Source organism: Wickerhamomyces ciferrii, contig 00076 (genome assembly GCF_000313485.1).
Source record: "Wickerhamomyces ciferrii WGS project CAIF00000000 data, strain NRRL Y-1031 F-60-10, contig 00076, whole genome shotgun sequence".
Classification (NCBI taxonomy): Eukaryota; Fungi; Ascomycota; class Saccharomycetes; order Phaffomycetales; family Wickerhamomycetaceae; genus Hansenula; species Hansenula ciferrii.
This window is the reverse complement of record NW_011887664.1, coordinates 16,432-32,014: the sequence shown is the minus strand read 5'-3', so window position 1 is coordinate 32,014 and position 15,583 is coordinate 16,432. Positions and strand designations below refer to the sequence as shown.

Below are 15,583 nucleotides of genomic sequence, written 5' to 3'. Positions count from 1 at the left end.
TACATAGCTGAATTTCATTTGGCTTGCGCTCTTATCTAATTTGAAGTGTAGTATACTCACGGATAATTGATGCGCTGTAGCCTGTTGCCGGTTGATCCAGATTTTAAAGCCTTTTAACTACCCCAGTGTTAATTTTGTCTCGAGTGTAAGTATTGGTTTTGCTTCAAATCTCATAGGCTAAAAATTCCATATGCAGCCGGTGCCAAGCTTGGTGGGGATTTCTTGGGCTCTTTGTTTAGAACTTTGTCGTCTACAGATATAAGGTTTGCCCCTCGATAAGCCTAATTTTAACTTTAAAGATTCATTCTTGGTGAGCTTGGAAAAGCTTATACATTGAAGCTCATTAACTTCTTCTTTCTAATACACGTTATCAGTTTGAGCTCTTGTTTGATGCTTATCAGTGGATGTTTGTTGCGCGTTTTTAGTCACGAAGTCACACTCACAGGAATCAGAAATCTGGATTCAATTTTTCGGTCCCACAAAATCTTGCATAAGCAATAGAGAGAAGTTAGAACTTGTATGGGCTCCTAAAGAACCCGATCTCACAGAGATCAATTAGGAAAATGTACTGAAGGTTTGAGTTGAACCTTGATTTTAAAGGGTCCTTTATTAAGTGATGTTTAACGTATTTTAGCCGTGTTCCATATCTTGGCAGCATAAAACACATCAAAGAAGGAAAAAATCGTATAAGTAAGTATCTTTCGTGTGGAGGTGCTTACGTTACAATGTTACAATTGATAAAAGCAAATACACAACTGTTTTTATTGGAACAATATATCAAAATTTCTCATAATACCTTATTATTTCAAGACTTAATATTCTCAACTGTTACACTATCCATCTCTCTACTTTCACCTTCAATTACATCACGCTCAATGTCAACCAATTCCATTTCATCAACTTTCTCTAAGTATCTCTTCATAACAGGGGATGATAAGTCTCTATGGAAATATTCAGGTCCTAATAACGTAATAAACAACGTGTACGTAGCACAAGCACCAGCCATTATGCTCATAACCTTAGCATAATCATATTTGATAACATCCCCACTGGAATTAGTCTCTAAAGGGTATTTATCACCTAAATTAGTTTCAATTGTGGAAGCCGCACTACTAGCCAAATTACCCAATTGATAACTTAACCCTGAAAACAATGCTCTAGCATCTGGTGGTGATAACTCTGAAAGATGAACTGGTATAGCACCCCAGACTCCCATAACTGCAAAAAACACTGCAAACCCTCCACCAATAACAGCTGATGTACTTCGAATCATCCAGGCTGGATAAATGAAACACCCAGCTAATGTACAACAAATCACAATTGATGTTCTTCTTCCGACTATTTCCATAATAATACCAACAAATAATGATCCAATACAAGCACCTATCTGTGTAATGACGATTGTTATAGTTATTGAATTCTCAGAAAACCCAAGTTGTTGTCTCAACATTGATGGATAAAGATCCTGGGAAGAGTGAGTTGTGAAATTTGGACCAGCCATTAATAAAATCAAATAAATAAACATGATCCAATGTTTTTGGATCAATTCACCAAAGTTCATCAAGCTAGAGCGTACAGTTGGTTTGACATAAGTTCTTGAATCAATCTGCTCTTGTTTAATCAATTCTTTGGCCTTTTGACATTTCTGAAAATACTTGGTCTCTGGGAAAAATAGTCTCCATAATATTAATAAAGCAGCTACACCACCTGAAAACCAAAATAAAGCTCTCCAATTATATTTTGTATCTTGGAAAACTCTCCAAAAAACATTTGCAAACAAAAATCCCAAAGTATAAGCCGTATAGAACAATCCTGATAAGAAAGATCTTGCCTTTACTGGAGTATCATCTAAAGATGTAGCTGCTGATGGAGCATACATTCCGCCCATTGCAACACCACTAAGAGCACGACATGCTAGAAACTGTTCATAACTTGTTACAAAACCTGTACCGATTTGAATAACAACAAACATCCCACAACAAGCAATGAAAGGCCATTTTCTTGAATAATTATCAGTCCAAATACCAAACACAATAGCTCCAGCTGAACGAACCATCAATACGGTGGCAAGACCCCAAGTTATATCACTGGTAGATACTCCAAGATCTTTAGCAATTTTAGTACCTGCAACTGATGTACAAAAAAAATCAAATGAAGCTGATAACCAACCAACCATTCCTAGGAAGAAATAATTCCAATTTCTTAGTGTCATACCATTCAACCCATTTACTGGATTCAAATCATGTAGATTTGTTGATTTTATCACAAATAATGATGGTACTCTTGAAAGGAAATACTTTGTGATGTTTGATGGTGATAAATCTGGTTTTTCATCTGATATTAGTTCTCCTTGATGTTTATCATAACCTGTTTCTATTTCTATTTCTGATAGTGTATGTGGATCTGACTTCATATTTTTGGAATCAAAGCTAGTATTAGACATTATTTTGCCTATATTATAAGTATTAGATGTAACACTTTTTAAACCATTATTGACAATAACCCATTATGGAATCAGGTTATTTATATATAATCATATAACCTCATATCAATTATGCAAATCTGTTCAACTGCAGATTCCCAAACTGCAAGTTCAGATTCTTTCAACGTAATCTCAGCCTTCTATAACAATAAGAGTAGGTTCACCGTATTCAAACTTATCCATCTTGTTAACTATCATCTCACTAATCACCGATCAAAGTTATAAACATCATAGGATTTAAAAGGTTTTAATGAATATAGATAAGCCAAAACAGTAAACGGATGTGGTTGGCCGATATCAAAATCAAGGACCCTCATTTCGCTTATATGTGATGCACTAGATGCTCATCTCATGGATATCTCACCGATATGGATCGGATAGTAAGCTGAAGTTGTTTTGTTACGTTGTTTGTGATGTTTTTTGTAATCAATTTATCGTGAAATTTAGAAACTTTATATAGATAACGTCTGAAAAAGTAACATCCGCAACAAACAAATCTACGTGATTATTGGTTCTAGATACTTGGACCCTTGATCAAGTGAGTATTGAGATCTTCTATTTTAAGACTAAGGATTAAAAAGCAAAAGGGTTTAATCTTCACATTGATTACTATGATTATAGGTACTATGTACTATGCTACTCTTTTCAAATCCCGCAATTATGCGTCATCGATATCATCTGAAATATATCGTTTTATGAATGCCTTTCATTTACTATTATTCATTAAAACATACCTATACAACCTCACAGCTCCCATTTTAGTCTTTAGAGTTATCAACATGCTTGACGGCTGACTTCTCAAAAACTTCAACATCTTCCGTGTGTAATACACCATATTCTTTATCTTTTTCTAATTGATCCACCTTTTCCATATATTTCTTCATTATAGGTGATGATAAGTCTCTATGGAAATGTTCAGGACCTACAAATGTAATAATTAAGGTATAAATAGCAACAGCACCAGTCAATATACTCATAACTTTAGCATAATCAAATTTTATAGCATCACCATTTGAATCCACTTCTAATGGATATTTATTACTCAAATCAGTTTCAATTGTAGAAGCAGCACTACTTGCCAAATTACCCAATTGATAACTTAACCCTGAAAATAAAGCTCTAGCATCTGGTGGTGATAATTCTGAAAGATGAACTGGAATAGCACCCCAAACTCCCATGACTGCAAAGAAGACAGCAAATCCACCTCCAAGAACAGCAGGAGAAGTTTGAATCATCCATGCTGGATACACAAAACAACCACATAGAATACAACATATAATGATTGATAATCTTCTTCCTAAGATTTCCATAATAATACCAACACATAATGATCCTACGCAAGCACCTAATTGAGAAACAACAACTGCCACGGTTATGGCATTTTCTGAAAATCCCAGTTGTTGTCTAAGCATTGAAGGATAAAGATCTTGTGATGCATGTGTAAGATAATTTGGACCAGTCATCAATAAGATTAAATAAACAAACATAACCCAATGCTTTTGGATCAATCCACCAAAATTTGCTGATTTTGAGTTGAATGTAGGTTCAACATAAACACCAGCTTTTATTTGATCTTGTTTAATTAATTCTTTTGCCTTTTGAGATTTTTGGAAGTATTGAGTCTCTGGGAATAATAATCTCCATATGATTAAAATTGCTGGGATACTTGAAGAAAACCAAAACAATGCTCTCCAACTATGTTTTGTATCTTGGAAAGCTCTCCAGAAAATAGTTGCAAATATAAGTCCCATTGAATAAGCTGTGAAAAATAACCCAGAAAGAAAAGATCTTGCCTTGACAGGTGCATCATCTAAGGAAGTAGCAGCAGAAGCAGCATAAATACCACCCATACAAACACCACTGAGACCACGACATGCTAGGAATTGTACATAGGTTGAAACAAATCCAGTACCAATCTGTAAGGCAACAAACATACCACAACAGAAAATAAATGGCCATTTTCTCGAGTAGTTATCAGTCCAAAGACCAAAGATAATTGCACCAGCTGATCTAACCATCAACACAGCTGATAACCCCCATGTAATATCACTTGTTGATACATCTAAACTTTTGGCAATTTGTGTACCTGCAACTGAAGTACAAAAAAAATCAAATGAAGCTGATAACCAACCAAACATTCCTAAGAAAAAATAATTCCAATTTCTTAAAGTCATTCCATGTAATCCATTAATTGGATTTAATGTTTCTAAGTTTGTTGATTTTATTGCAAATAAAGTTGGAATTCTTGTAAAGAAATATCTTGATATGTTTGATAATGATAAGTCTGGATTACCATCTTCTATTATAATATTACCATTATGAGTTTGTTGATATTCTTCATCTTTTGAATTGATTGATTCTGTTGTTTTATCGTAATCTTCCTTTTTTTTCAACATTTCTTATATATACCAGTTCACTGACACTTGAGTATGACATTATAAAGTAACAATCATTGTTATTTGAATTGGAATTAAGATTATTTATATAACTTGAAGATTAAACTTAATGACTCAAATACTATCCAATCAAACTCAACAACCCCGGAAAATTTTTGTAGATCTTGATCATTATTCGTTCCAATCTTCTTTCTATATGTGTATCGTAATCATAATTGACGAAAATTATTTCTATAAGGAGTTTTAAAGCCCTCTTTGTTTAAATTTGCTTTGAATTTACATGCATGAACAATTGAGACCCGTGATTTTTTACTTCTTTTTTATAAACCTTTGAAACGGACATCCGGCTAAAAGGTTATACAACTACGAAACTCTGAAACGTTTTTGGCTTTGATACGATCATATCCAGAAGTTATAGTCTATTCCATCGTCTAACTTTCTTCAAACAGGGTATCATAGTCTATTATTTCCATACTTGTGAAGTTACTTTAGTCTAAACTTACCAAATTTGTCGATAACTCGTCCGAGTGACTGACTGAATTGAAGTTTTAAGGTTCATAGGAAAAGATTTCAACTTGATCATATTATTTTTTAATATTGTTTGAACTCTTGGTTTCCATGATTTTATATCACGCCAAGTGGTAATTCAAGGAGTTTGGCGCTTTTGGAACAATCTGACCTCAATCACCTTTATTTAACCAGGCTCCACTACTTTAACATTTTAACAATTAAGGTTGCCCCTCTACAGCTTAATTTGAACCATACTGTTTCAATCATTGATATCTTATAATATACCATTATATTATATCGATATTCAATTCCTCGCAAAATGGTTCAATGTTTCAATGGACCTATGCACCCCATATGGTTAATTTCCCAGATCTTCAATACGTTTCATATCTAAGCGGCATCGTGATTAAAATCGAGGTAACTCAAGTAAATCCGTTAAAAATCAAACACCCGATTACAAAGACATAGCTTAATCATAGTGCACACTGCACAATGCTAATGTATCTAGTATCTCATGAATAAACCCCAGATTATTAATTGTTTTTGAATCATAATTAATTATGACTACGTCTTTAACAATACGTCGTACTTTACCGCACAAGTTTACTGCACTAGGAGAAGTCATCGAACCTTGATATGTGACTTTAATCTTTTAATGGTATAGGACCTCGTACTAAAAATATAGTATTTTTGACAGAAGATTTATTCAATTAATCCAGATCTAATATCTATTATACATTGTATACCAGATAATATGACAATACTAGTATTTATTTTTGCAACCGAGCGCTGAGATGCTGAGATACGGTAACAATATAACGTTACCTCCGATACGTAAATTTTTGGCGCAAAAAAGATAATGAATTATTTAAAAATGTAATAACCCTCTTTAATGATAAGTTAATATGATAAAACATCTATAATAATTAATTTTAAAGATACAGCTATCTAACCATATGCTTATTTACTTGAAATTCCAAGTTTTGATTTTTGACATTTTTGAAGTCTCAACATTTTGAATTAGAATTATAAAGTATCACAATGACTTTTTGAAAAACTTCAAAATTTTGATCAAAAAAAATCGCTATTTTTTTCGATATCATACAAAATTAGAATATTTTAATCATTATTCTTATTTTCAATTTATCTACATCTTTAAAATTCATAGAATTATATTCAATTAATGTTAATATTAATCCGATCTGTTATATATCCGGTTTGCGCAACACCCAGTCTAAACTCCTGTTCAGGCACAAACTGGTCCGAAATGAGTAAAGTTGGTCATGAATTTTTGTGTGTGAAGATGAAATTATACTACAGCATGTGAAAGTTGAAATGTTGTGCTATACGATATAGTTCATACTATTTGACCACTATGTTTAACACTGTTACTACTGTGTATATTGTATAGGCTATTGAATCTCTGGATAGTTTAACCAAATTCAAGTTATTCATCGATAAACATTGACACAATTCCCGAGTCAGCGCAGATACCTAATGGCACCAGAGTCACTGGTGACAGAGTAGAAAATGGCCATAGTTAAGGACGAGAACAGAGTCAGTGTGGAATATGTCAAATCTAATCTAAATCTGATGGCATAAACGTTCAACTTTAAAAGATCTTAATAAACCAGTAGATTCAACATCGATAGACCCATATTTTATACACAAACAATACACACGTAACTAGTATATCTCCTACATTCCCAGTCAATGCCCAGTCAAAGCCCTACAAACTCAAAGCCCATCATCACACGTGACTTTGCAAGTAAATTTTTTCACTAACGTGTCATCGAAAGAATCGCGATTTTCTTGTTTTTTGTCTGGAAATTAATGGGCTTGAGTCAACAAGGAAAAATTTTTTATATATGAGTATTAAATTAGTGTTTTATACTTGTCATATATAAACAACAATTGCTTTGTATTTCAATTAATTTAGTTTACACTTTGAAAAAGGTTAACTAAACCAAATACTATATATACATAATGGCTTCTCCACAACAAATCAAAAACTTACAAAACACTTTTGAAAGAGCTACTTTAGGTTCTCCAAATGCTGTGTCAACTTCTCCATCACAATCATTTCTTCAACAACAATTTCAACGTCCAAGATCAGTTTCTCAATCTCAATCAAAATCTTTAAAACCTTTCAACACTGGTGATATCAAAATCTTATTATTAGAAAATGTTAATCAAACTGCTATTGATATTTTCAATGGTCAAGGTTATCAAGTTGAATTTTATAAAGGTTCATTACCAGAAGATGAATTAATTGAAAAAATTAAACATGTACATGCTATTGGTATTAGATCTAAAACAAAATTAACTCAAAAAGTTCTTGAACATGCTCAAAATTTAGTTGTCATTGGTTGTTTCTGTATTGGTACTAATCAAGTTGATTTAAATTTTGCTGCTCAAAAAGGTGTTGCAGTTTTCAATTCACCTTTCTCAAATTCAAGATCTGTTGCTGAATTAGTTATTGCTGAAATCATTACTTTAGCAAGACAATTAGGTGATCGTTCAATTGAATTACATACTGGTACTTGGAATAAAGTTAGTGCTAAATGTTGGGAAGTTAGAGGTAAAACTTTAGGTATTATTGGTTATGGTCATATTGGTGCTCAATTATCAGTTTTAGCTGAAGCTTTAGGTATGAATGTTCTTTACTATGATGTTGTTATGATTATGGCTTTAGGTAATTCAAGACAAGTTCCAACTTTAGATGATTTATTATCAAAAGCTGATTTTATTACTTTACATGTTCCAGAAACTTCAGAAACTAAAAACTTATTATCAGCTCCACAGTTTGCTGCTATGAAAGATGGTGCTTATGTCATCAATGCTTCAAGAGGTACTGTTGTTGATATTCCAGCTTTAATCGCTGCCATGAAATCTGGTAAAATTGCAGGTGCTGCTTTAGATGTTTATCCAAATGAACCAGCTAAAAATGGTGCTGGATTATTCAGTAATGATTTAAACTCTTGGGCTTCAGAATTAACTTCATTAAGAAACTTAATTTTAACTCCTCATATTGGTGGTTCAACTGAAGAAGCTCAATCAGCAATTGGTGTTGAAGTTGGTACCGCATTAACTAAATATATTAATGAAGGTGTTTCAGTTGGTTCAGTTAATTTCCCAGAAGTTGCATTAAGAGCTATTGATTATGATCAAGAAAATTCAGTTAGAGTTTTATATATCCATCAAAATGTTCCAGGTGTTTTGAAAACTGTTAATAATATTTTGGGTGAACATAACATTGAAAAACAATATTCAGATTCTCAAGGTGATGTTGCTTATTTGATTGCTGATATTAGTGATGTTGATCAAGGTAAATTGAATTCATTATATGAACAATTGGAAAGTACTCCATACAAAATTGCCATTAGATTGTTGTATTAAACAATTTATTAACTCATAAAAAAAACAACAACAACATACATGCAATTCAATTCAGTCTTTAACAGACTATGACACTTACTTAATTATAATGACAAATATTATGAAAACTTATTTTTTTAAAAAACAACACAACATTGGGGTTTGGGTCTTTTTATATAATATATAAATATTTTTACAGTTTTTTAAAACAAAATTATCATATTCAACAAATGATGATTTTAGATTAATGGCATAGATACAATTTTTTACTATAGAATCAAAATATAAAAAATGAAATAGATAATAATGTGTATTCTGTAGTTATAACTTGTTATTTTATTTCTTTTTCATCTTATCAAACCCATCAAAATGTTGTTTACTTTGTAATAAAATATCAAAAATCATTGGATGACCACCATTCAATACCAATGTAATCTTTACATTTCTTAAAAATTCATCAAATCTTTCATATTTGGCCCTTGCTAATTTATCAAAACTAACTTGTGGTTTAATTTTACCTTCAATAAACAATTCCAATTGAATAATCAATTCATTTGGATCATCTTCAAAATCTGAAAAATTCTTTCCCTTTATTGATGAATTATTAACAATTTCTTTTTGGAATAGATCTAATTCTTCATAGAATTTCTCAATGTATTGTGAATCATCTGGTAATTGTCTATATTCCGTTTGTTCTTTAATGATTTTGTTTTTTCCCTTTGGTACAATAAATCTTTCACTTACTGCACTTGCACTTCTATATGATGATGTTGAGAATTGGTTAAACACCCTTTTTGAATTGGTCATGGATCTTGAAGACCTAAGGATTGTTGGTAATATGACTGATCTGAGCATGACTTATGGATCTGATGATAATATCTGAATTAAACGACGTGAAGGTCTTAAGTTAGCACTAGTAGGTAAATGTCATGAATTATAGAATTGTGGTTCACCACTTTTTGAATATTTAAGCCCGTACCCCGGTATTATGTAAGATTGAATAGATAAGAACAAATGAAAGTGGTATTTAAGCCAAATATTCAGTGCTCGATAGAGCTATATAGTCAGAAAGACATGGAATTGATCATTTCAACGTGTGATCTTCCCTAGTTTTTCAGAATTTATATTTTTCAGGGGCCATTCAAGAGGTTATAAGCGGTCGTAAGATTCTTGTTGCCAATGACTACTGTTACAATCGCGTCAAGATTGAAATAATTGTTTCAAAATTCGCTTGAATCCCATTGAGATAGATGAAACAACTACCTACCATAAAATAGCCACTTCATACCTTCTAAAATCACTCATACTTCAATAATTAATGCACAGTTATATAAACTGAGCCAAACGGTTAAATGCCCTGCTCATAAGATATTCGCGAATGTCAGTTTCCGCGAATTTGTCAGATCCCGCGAAAATCTCGAAAATCGAAATCAACACGAATTTTTGGTGGCAACAATTTGAATTTAAAATTCAAAAGTCAATAAAGAAATCAAAATCAACAGAACGCTCAATTGGATACTCAGTTCAATTGATTTTGAATTTATTTATCAATTAAACAAAAGAGATAATGGCTACTAGTACAGCAGCTCCATATTTGGCGCTTTTGGGTGAACAAGATCTCAACTTGAAAAGTTATGCTTTGAAATCTATAAATGATATTGTTGATGAATTATGGTCAGAAATTGCCAATAACATTTTGGAAATTGAAGAATTATATGAAGATGAATCTTTTAAAGATAGAAAATTGGCCGCATTAATTGCCTCAAAAGTTTATTATAACTTGGTTGATTATGATTCTTCTGTTAAATTTGCCTTAGTGGCTGATGATGCTTTTGATATTAATGAACAATCTGGTTATGTTGAAACAATTATTTCAAAAGCAATTGATCAATATATTAGATTATCAAAAGAACAATATGAAAATGAAAATTCTCAAGTAGAAATACCAAAACAATTACAAAATATTTTTGAAAGAATGTTGAATAAAGCTATTAAGGAAAATGATTTAAAATCTGTTATTGGTTTATCATTAGATAGTTATAGATTAGATATTGTGGAAAATATCATCAATGAACAATTGAAAGTTGATTCAGAAGAAAATGTCTTGAATTTAATCAATTATACATTAAACATTGCAACTTCAATAATCTCAAATACAAGTTTTAGATCTAAAATCTTGAACTCATTAGTTTCAATCATTACAAATTTGAAAACTCCAGATTTCTTTATAGTATCCAAGATCATTGTTAATTTAAATGATGATTCATTGGCTGTTCATTTATTTACAAATTTATTAAAATCAGAAGAAACAAATAATAGATTAATTGCATATCAAGTTGCTTTTGATTTAGTCAATTCATCTTCACAAGAATTATTAGATAAGACAATTGTCAAATTATCAGAATTGAATTCAAACGAATCTTCACCATCACCATCAATTTCTAAAATTATTAAAATCTTATCAGGTATCCCATCATGTGATTTTGATATTACATTTTTACACAAGAATAATAATACAGATATCCAAATATTAAATAAAGCAAGAGATTCATTAGAATCAAGAAACTCTATTTTCCATTCTGCAATTACATTTGAAAATGCATTCATGCATGCTGGTACAACAGATGATTCATTCTTTAGATCTAATTTAGAATGGTTAGGTAAGGCAACAAATTGGTCTAAATTCTCTGCAACTGCTGCACTTGGTGTTATTCATAAAGGTAATTTATCTCAAGGAAGAAAGATTCTACAACCTTACTTACCAGGTAGTTCTGGATCTCATTATACAAAAGGTGGTTCTCTTTATGCCTTAGGTTTGATTTTTGCAGGTCATGGTAGAGAAACTATTGATTATTTAAGAAACCACGTTGTTGAAAATGGTTCAAGTGCTGGTAATGATGAAGTTGATGTTATTTTACATGGTGCTTCTTTAGGTACTGGTGTTGCTGGTATGGGATCAGGTAATGAAGAAATTTATGAAGAATTAAAAGTTGTCTTATATTCTGATAGTGCAATCTCTGGTGAAGCTGCTGCTTTAGGTATGGGTTTAATTATGCTTGGTTCTGGTAATGAATCTGTCCAAGCTGATATGTTATCTTATGCCCAAGAAACTCAACATGAAAATATTATTCGTGGGTTATCTACCGGTATTGCCTTAGTTAATTATGGTAAAGAAGAACAAGCTGATGAAGTCATTTCACAATTATTAGAACATCAAAATCCTTTATTACGTTATGGTGGTGCTTACACAATTGCCTTAGCCTATGCTGGTACTGGTAACAATAAAGCCATCAAGAAATTATTACATGTTGCTGTTTCAGATTCTAACGATAATGTTAGAAGAGCTTCAGTTATTGCATTGGGTTTTGTCTTAATTCGTGACTATCAAACAGTTCCAAGATTAGTTGAATTACTTTCAGAATCCCATAATCCTCATGTTCGTTATGGTACTGCATTAGCTCTTGGTATTTCATGTGCTGGTCGTGGATTACAACAAGCTGTTGATGTGTTGATGCCATTGACTAAAGATCCTGTTGATTTTGTTCGCCAAGGTGCATTAGTTGCTCTTTCAATGGTTTTAATCCAACAAAATGAAAAATCAAACTCAAAAGTCACTGAAGTTAAAGAATTATATGCTTCAATTATCTCAAGTAAGAGTTCTGATGCTTTAACAAAATTTGGTGCTGCTTTAGCTCAAGGTATAATAGATGCTGGTGGTCGTAATGTTACCATTCAAGTTGAAAATGGTTCAACTGGTACTTTAAACACTAAAGCTATTGTTGGTTTAGCCGTCTTCACACAATTTTGGTACTGGTACCCATTAACACATTTCTTATCATTAGCATTTACTCCAACTGCAATTATTGGTGTTCGTGAAGATTTAAAAATTCCAAAATTTGAAATTAATTGTCATTCCAAAAAATCATTATTTGATTATCCACCAAAAGTTAAAGAAGAAACTACACAAGCTTATGAAAAAGTTGAAACTGCAGTCTTATCAACAACTGCTAAGGCAAAAGCAAGAGCTAAAAAATCCCAAAAGGAGAAAAAAGAAGATGACATGGATGTTGATGAAAAACCAGAAGATAAAACTTCTAAAGAAGAATCAACTAAAAAAGACGAAGAAAAAGATAAAGAACAACAAGATACAACAATTACAAGTGAAGATAATGAAGATAATTCAGTTTCAAAATACTCCAAAACTCCTTTCAAATTAAACAATGTAACCAGAGTATTACCAAATCAATTAAAATATATTGCTTTTAATAAAGACGAAAGATTTGTTCCAGTTAGAAAATATAAAGGTAATGGAGGTGTTGTTGTTCTTATTGATAAATCACCAAAAGAACCAATTGAATCAATTAAGACTGTTCGTCAATTAAATAACAAAGATGCCCCATTACCAGAACCTTTCCATTTAGAAAATACTGAAGAAGAAGATTAAACAATTTTAATCTTAATTATGTATAATAAAATATAAAAAAGAATAAATTATAATGATATCATTCAAATTGTAGTGGGTATTTACTCAAATTTGTGCATTTTTATGTTCTCGGAGTATGACCGCTAATTTCCGAAATTAACTCTGTGGATATAATATGAGTCCATTTTCTGTTTACCACGCAACTCGCCAGAGCTCAAGTAAAAGATATATAAGTGGATTCGACCCAGTGAATAGTTTTATAAATCATTTGACAATTGCTTTTTTAAATCTGCACAGAACACCAAAGTAATTAGCGGCATATATAAAATCAATCATCATGAGTTTTGATTATCAGACCGAGATTGACAATGATGCACAACGTCTCTTCTGTCCAAACATCTGGAAACTACCAAGTACAGGAGGTGAAATAAAGGAGTTTAATCAAGGTGAATACCCAACAGAAGTGATACACTCAAATATGGATAGCTTAAGCAATGGAAAATTCATAAAGGCACTAACAACAGATTATCCTGAAATGGATATCAGATGGTTTAGTCCTGCTAGACATTATTCTGGAGTAGCTCAAAAACTCGTTAAAATTGATGTATTAGAGCAATTCACAGTAAATCATTCAATTGATAATATCTATCCAAAATTCAAATGGTGGTTTGAATTATTACCATACGAAAAATGTTCTACTGAGTTTTTCTTGAATCGTTCAAAGTTTTTATTGTCTCAATTCATTGGTCGAATGAGAATTAAGCTTAGACATATAGACTGGAAGATTAGAATAGGATGTATATACCCATTGAGATACAACAAAGCTTTGTTATTGAAAAGGACCACTGATTTCTTACAGCCAAAAGTCAGCAGTGTGGTTATAGCTCTTAAAAAGCTGGTTACACCAAAGACACAATATGCTCTTTTCAGCTTTGGGGATAAGCCATCGTTATTAGGCCCATTTCCAATAGAGATATGGTTGAGAATAATTGAACAAGCTGATATTGATAAAGCCAAAGCTACAGCTATGATATACAATAACTTTTGGGCTGAGATTGTCGCACCAATTATGTATACCAATATTCATTGTTTCTTATCAATTAGAAATACATCAGCGTTGAGAACCAAGGATTATGACTTCGTTTACAATGGACCAAATTTGGTTGATTATGGATATAGTGATTACAACAAATATGAAAGATTAAATAATGTTTTAGAAAACGATTTTGAAGTCTTAGATCTCTACCCATCTTCAAAAAGAAGAATGAGAGCTTTGATTAATTCTAAAAATCCAGAAGATCAATCTGCTATTTCAGTTGTCACAAATCACAAATCTTTACTAAAATTGGTAAGGACATTGAATAACAAGAGTAGCATTATGAAGAAATACTTAAAAAATATCTCTTTAGACGTGTTTGCACCTTCTGATTGGATGACTATGGAAGGAAGCAGAGAAGTGAAAGAGAGATTCGATACCATGGTAAGAAACAATCATAAAGACAAAGAGATTAAAGTTTTGCAGACCAGATTAGAGATGGCACATTCTGCATTAGTCCACATACACGAATTTGACCACTTGCACCAGAGAAGAAAGAAGGAAGAGTATCAAGGTAAGAAGTGTCACCATATAAAAGAATCTCAACACTGCTTCTTTCAAGAAGATTTCACTCTTGGACCTTCCATTGAACCACTTACATTCGCAAAACCGAATTACACAACGAGTTTAGATCTCTATAATAAGATTGTTAACTGTTTCATTAATGGAGAGAGACAGAGCGTGAAGACGATAAATGAAGAAAATGGAAGAGGTCTAGATTTCACTTACATGTTTAATACACACAGAAGGCCTGGAGTTAGCTTTGGACTCACAAGATTCGACGATAAGTATCATAAATGTGACATCTCGGTTGGCGAAACAAGTTACTTAAAGAACAAAGGAGAGCTTGCAAAATATATCGATAATATTGTAAACACATTTTTGGGATTCAGTAACTCTAGCTGTTCAATAATGATTACTGGTGTTGTCTCAAGAGATGATTACCCAATTGACTTTGAGGAGGATACATATACAATATATTACGGGCCCCAGCTAATCACAATCAATAAAGATACCTAGAGCTTTTTGAAAGAAGTATTTTTAGTTAATGTCCAGGTAGCAATTTTAAATATAATATAAATGAAAGTCAAGCTGTATCATAAAAGTGGTTACGAGCATCCACTATGAAGGACGTTGTAGATCTTTTTATAAGGCTTTATATAATTGTGTCACATATATATTTTGTGAATACGCGCCATGCCGGCGGTATAACTTATACATAAAACGAATTAAATTACTATATTGTGATTAATTCTTGTATATATAAGACTCTTTATAAACCATTTCTTACCATTTAT

General features: G+C 32.0%; 6 protein-coding genes across 6 annotated transcripts; 3 read left to right on the top strand and 3 right to left on the bottom strand.

The window, feature by feature from the left end:
* Nucleotides 1-805: 805 nt before the first annotated feature.
* BN7_2884 (Carboxylic acid transporter protein) lies at nucleotides 806-2,443 on the bottom strand (the record flags this gene model as incomplete). Its single annotated transcript, XM_011276443.1, has 1 exon — nucleotides 806-2,443. The coding sequence occupies one exon, from the start codon at nucleotides 2,441-2,443 to the stop codon at nucleotides 806-808; it is 1,638 nt and encodes a 545-aa protein (XP_011274745.1).
* Nucleotides 2,444-3,240: 797 nt separating this feature from the next.
* Nucleotides 3,241-4,878, bottom strand: BN7_2883 (Carboxylic acid transporter protein; the record flags this gene model as incomplete). Its single annotated transcript, XM_011276442.1, has 1 exon — nucleotides 3,241-4,878. One exon carries the CDS (start codon nucleotides 4,876-4,878, stop codon nucleotides 3,241-3,243), a length of 1,638 nt encoding a protein of 545 aa, XP_011274744.1.
* Nucleotides 4,879-7,374: 2,496 nt separating this feature from the next.
* SER3 (D-3-phosphoglycerate dehydrogenase) lies at nucleotides 7,375-8,787 on the top strand (the record flags this gene model as incomplete). The annotated part of the gene is made up of 1 exon (XM_011276441.1): nucleotides 7,375-8,787. One exon carries the CDS (start codon nucleotides 7,375-7,377, stop codon nucleotides 8,785-8,787), a length of 1,413 nt encoding a protein of 470 aa, XP_011274743.1.
* Nucleotides 8,788-9,102: 315 nt separating this feature from the next.
* Nucleotides 9,103-9,621, bottom strand: FMP23 (Fmp23p; the record flags this gene model as incomplete). The annotated part of the gene is made up of 1 exon (XM_011276440.1): nucleotides 9,103-9,621. The coding sequence occupies one exon, from the start codon at nucleotides 9,619-9,621 to the stop codon at nucleotides 9,103-9,105; it is 519 nt and encodes a 172-aa protein (XP_011274742.1).
* A 712-nt stretch (nucleotides 9,622-10,333) lies between these two features.
* Nucleotides 10,334-13,210, top strand: RPN2 (proteasome regulatory particle base subunit RPN2; the record flags this gene model as incomplete). The annotated part of the gene is made up of 1 exon (XM_011276439.1): nucleotides 10,334-13,210. One exon carries the CDS (start codon nucleotides 10,334-10,336, stop codon nucleotides 13,208-13,210), a length of 2,877 nt encoding a protein of 958 aa, XP_011274741.1.
* Nucleotides 13,211-13,526: 316 nt separating this feature from the next.
* Nucleotides 13,527-15,305, top strand: BN7_2879 (uncharacterized protein; the record flags this gene model as incomplete). Its single annotated transcript, XM_011276438.1, has 1 exon — nucleotides 13,527-15,305. One exon carries the CDS (start codon nucleotides 13,527-13,529, stop codon nucleotides 15,303-15,305), a length of 1,779 nt encoding a protein of 592 aa, XP_011274740.1.
* Nucleotides 15,306-15,583: the final 278 nt, after the last annotated feature.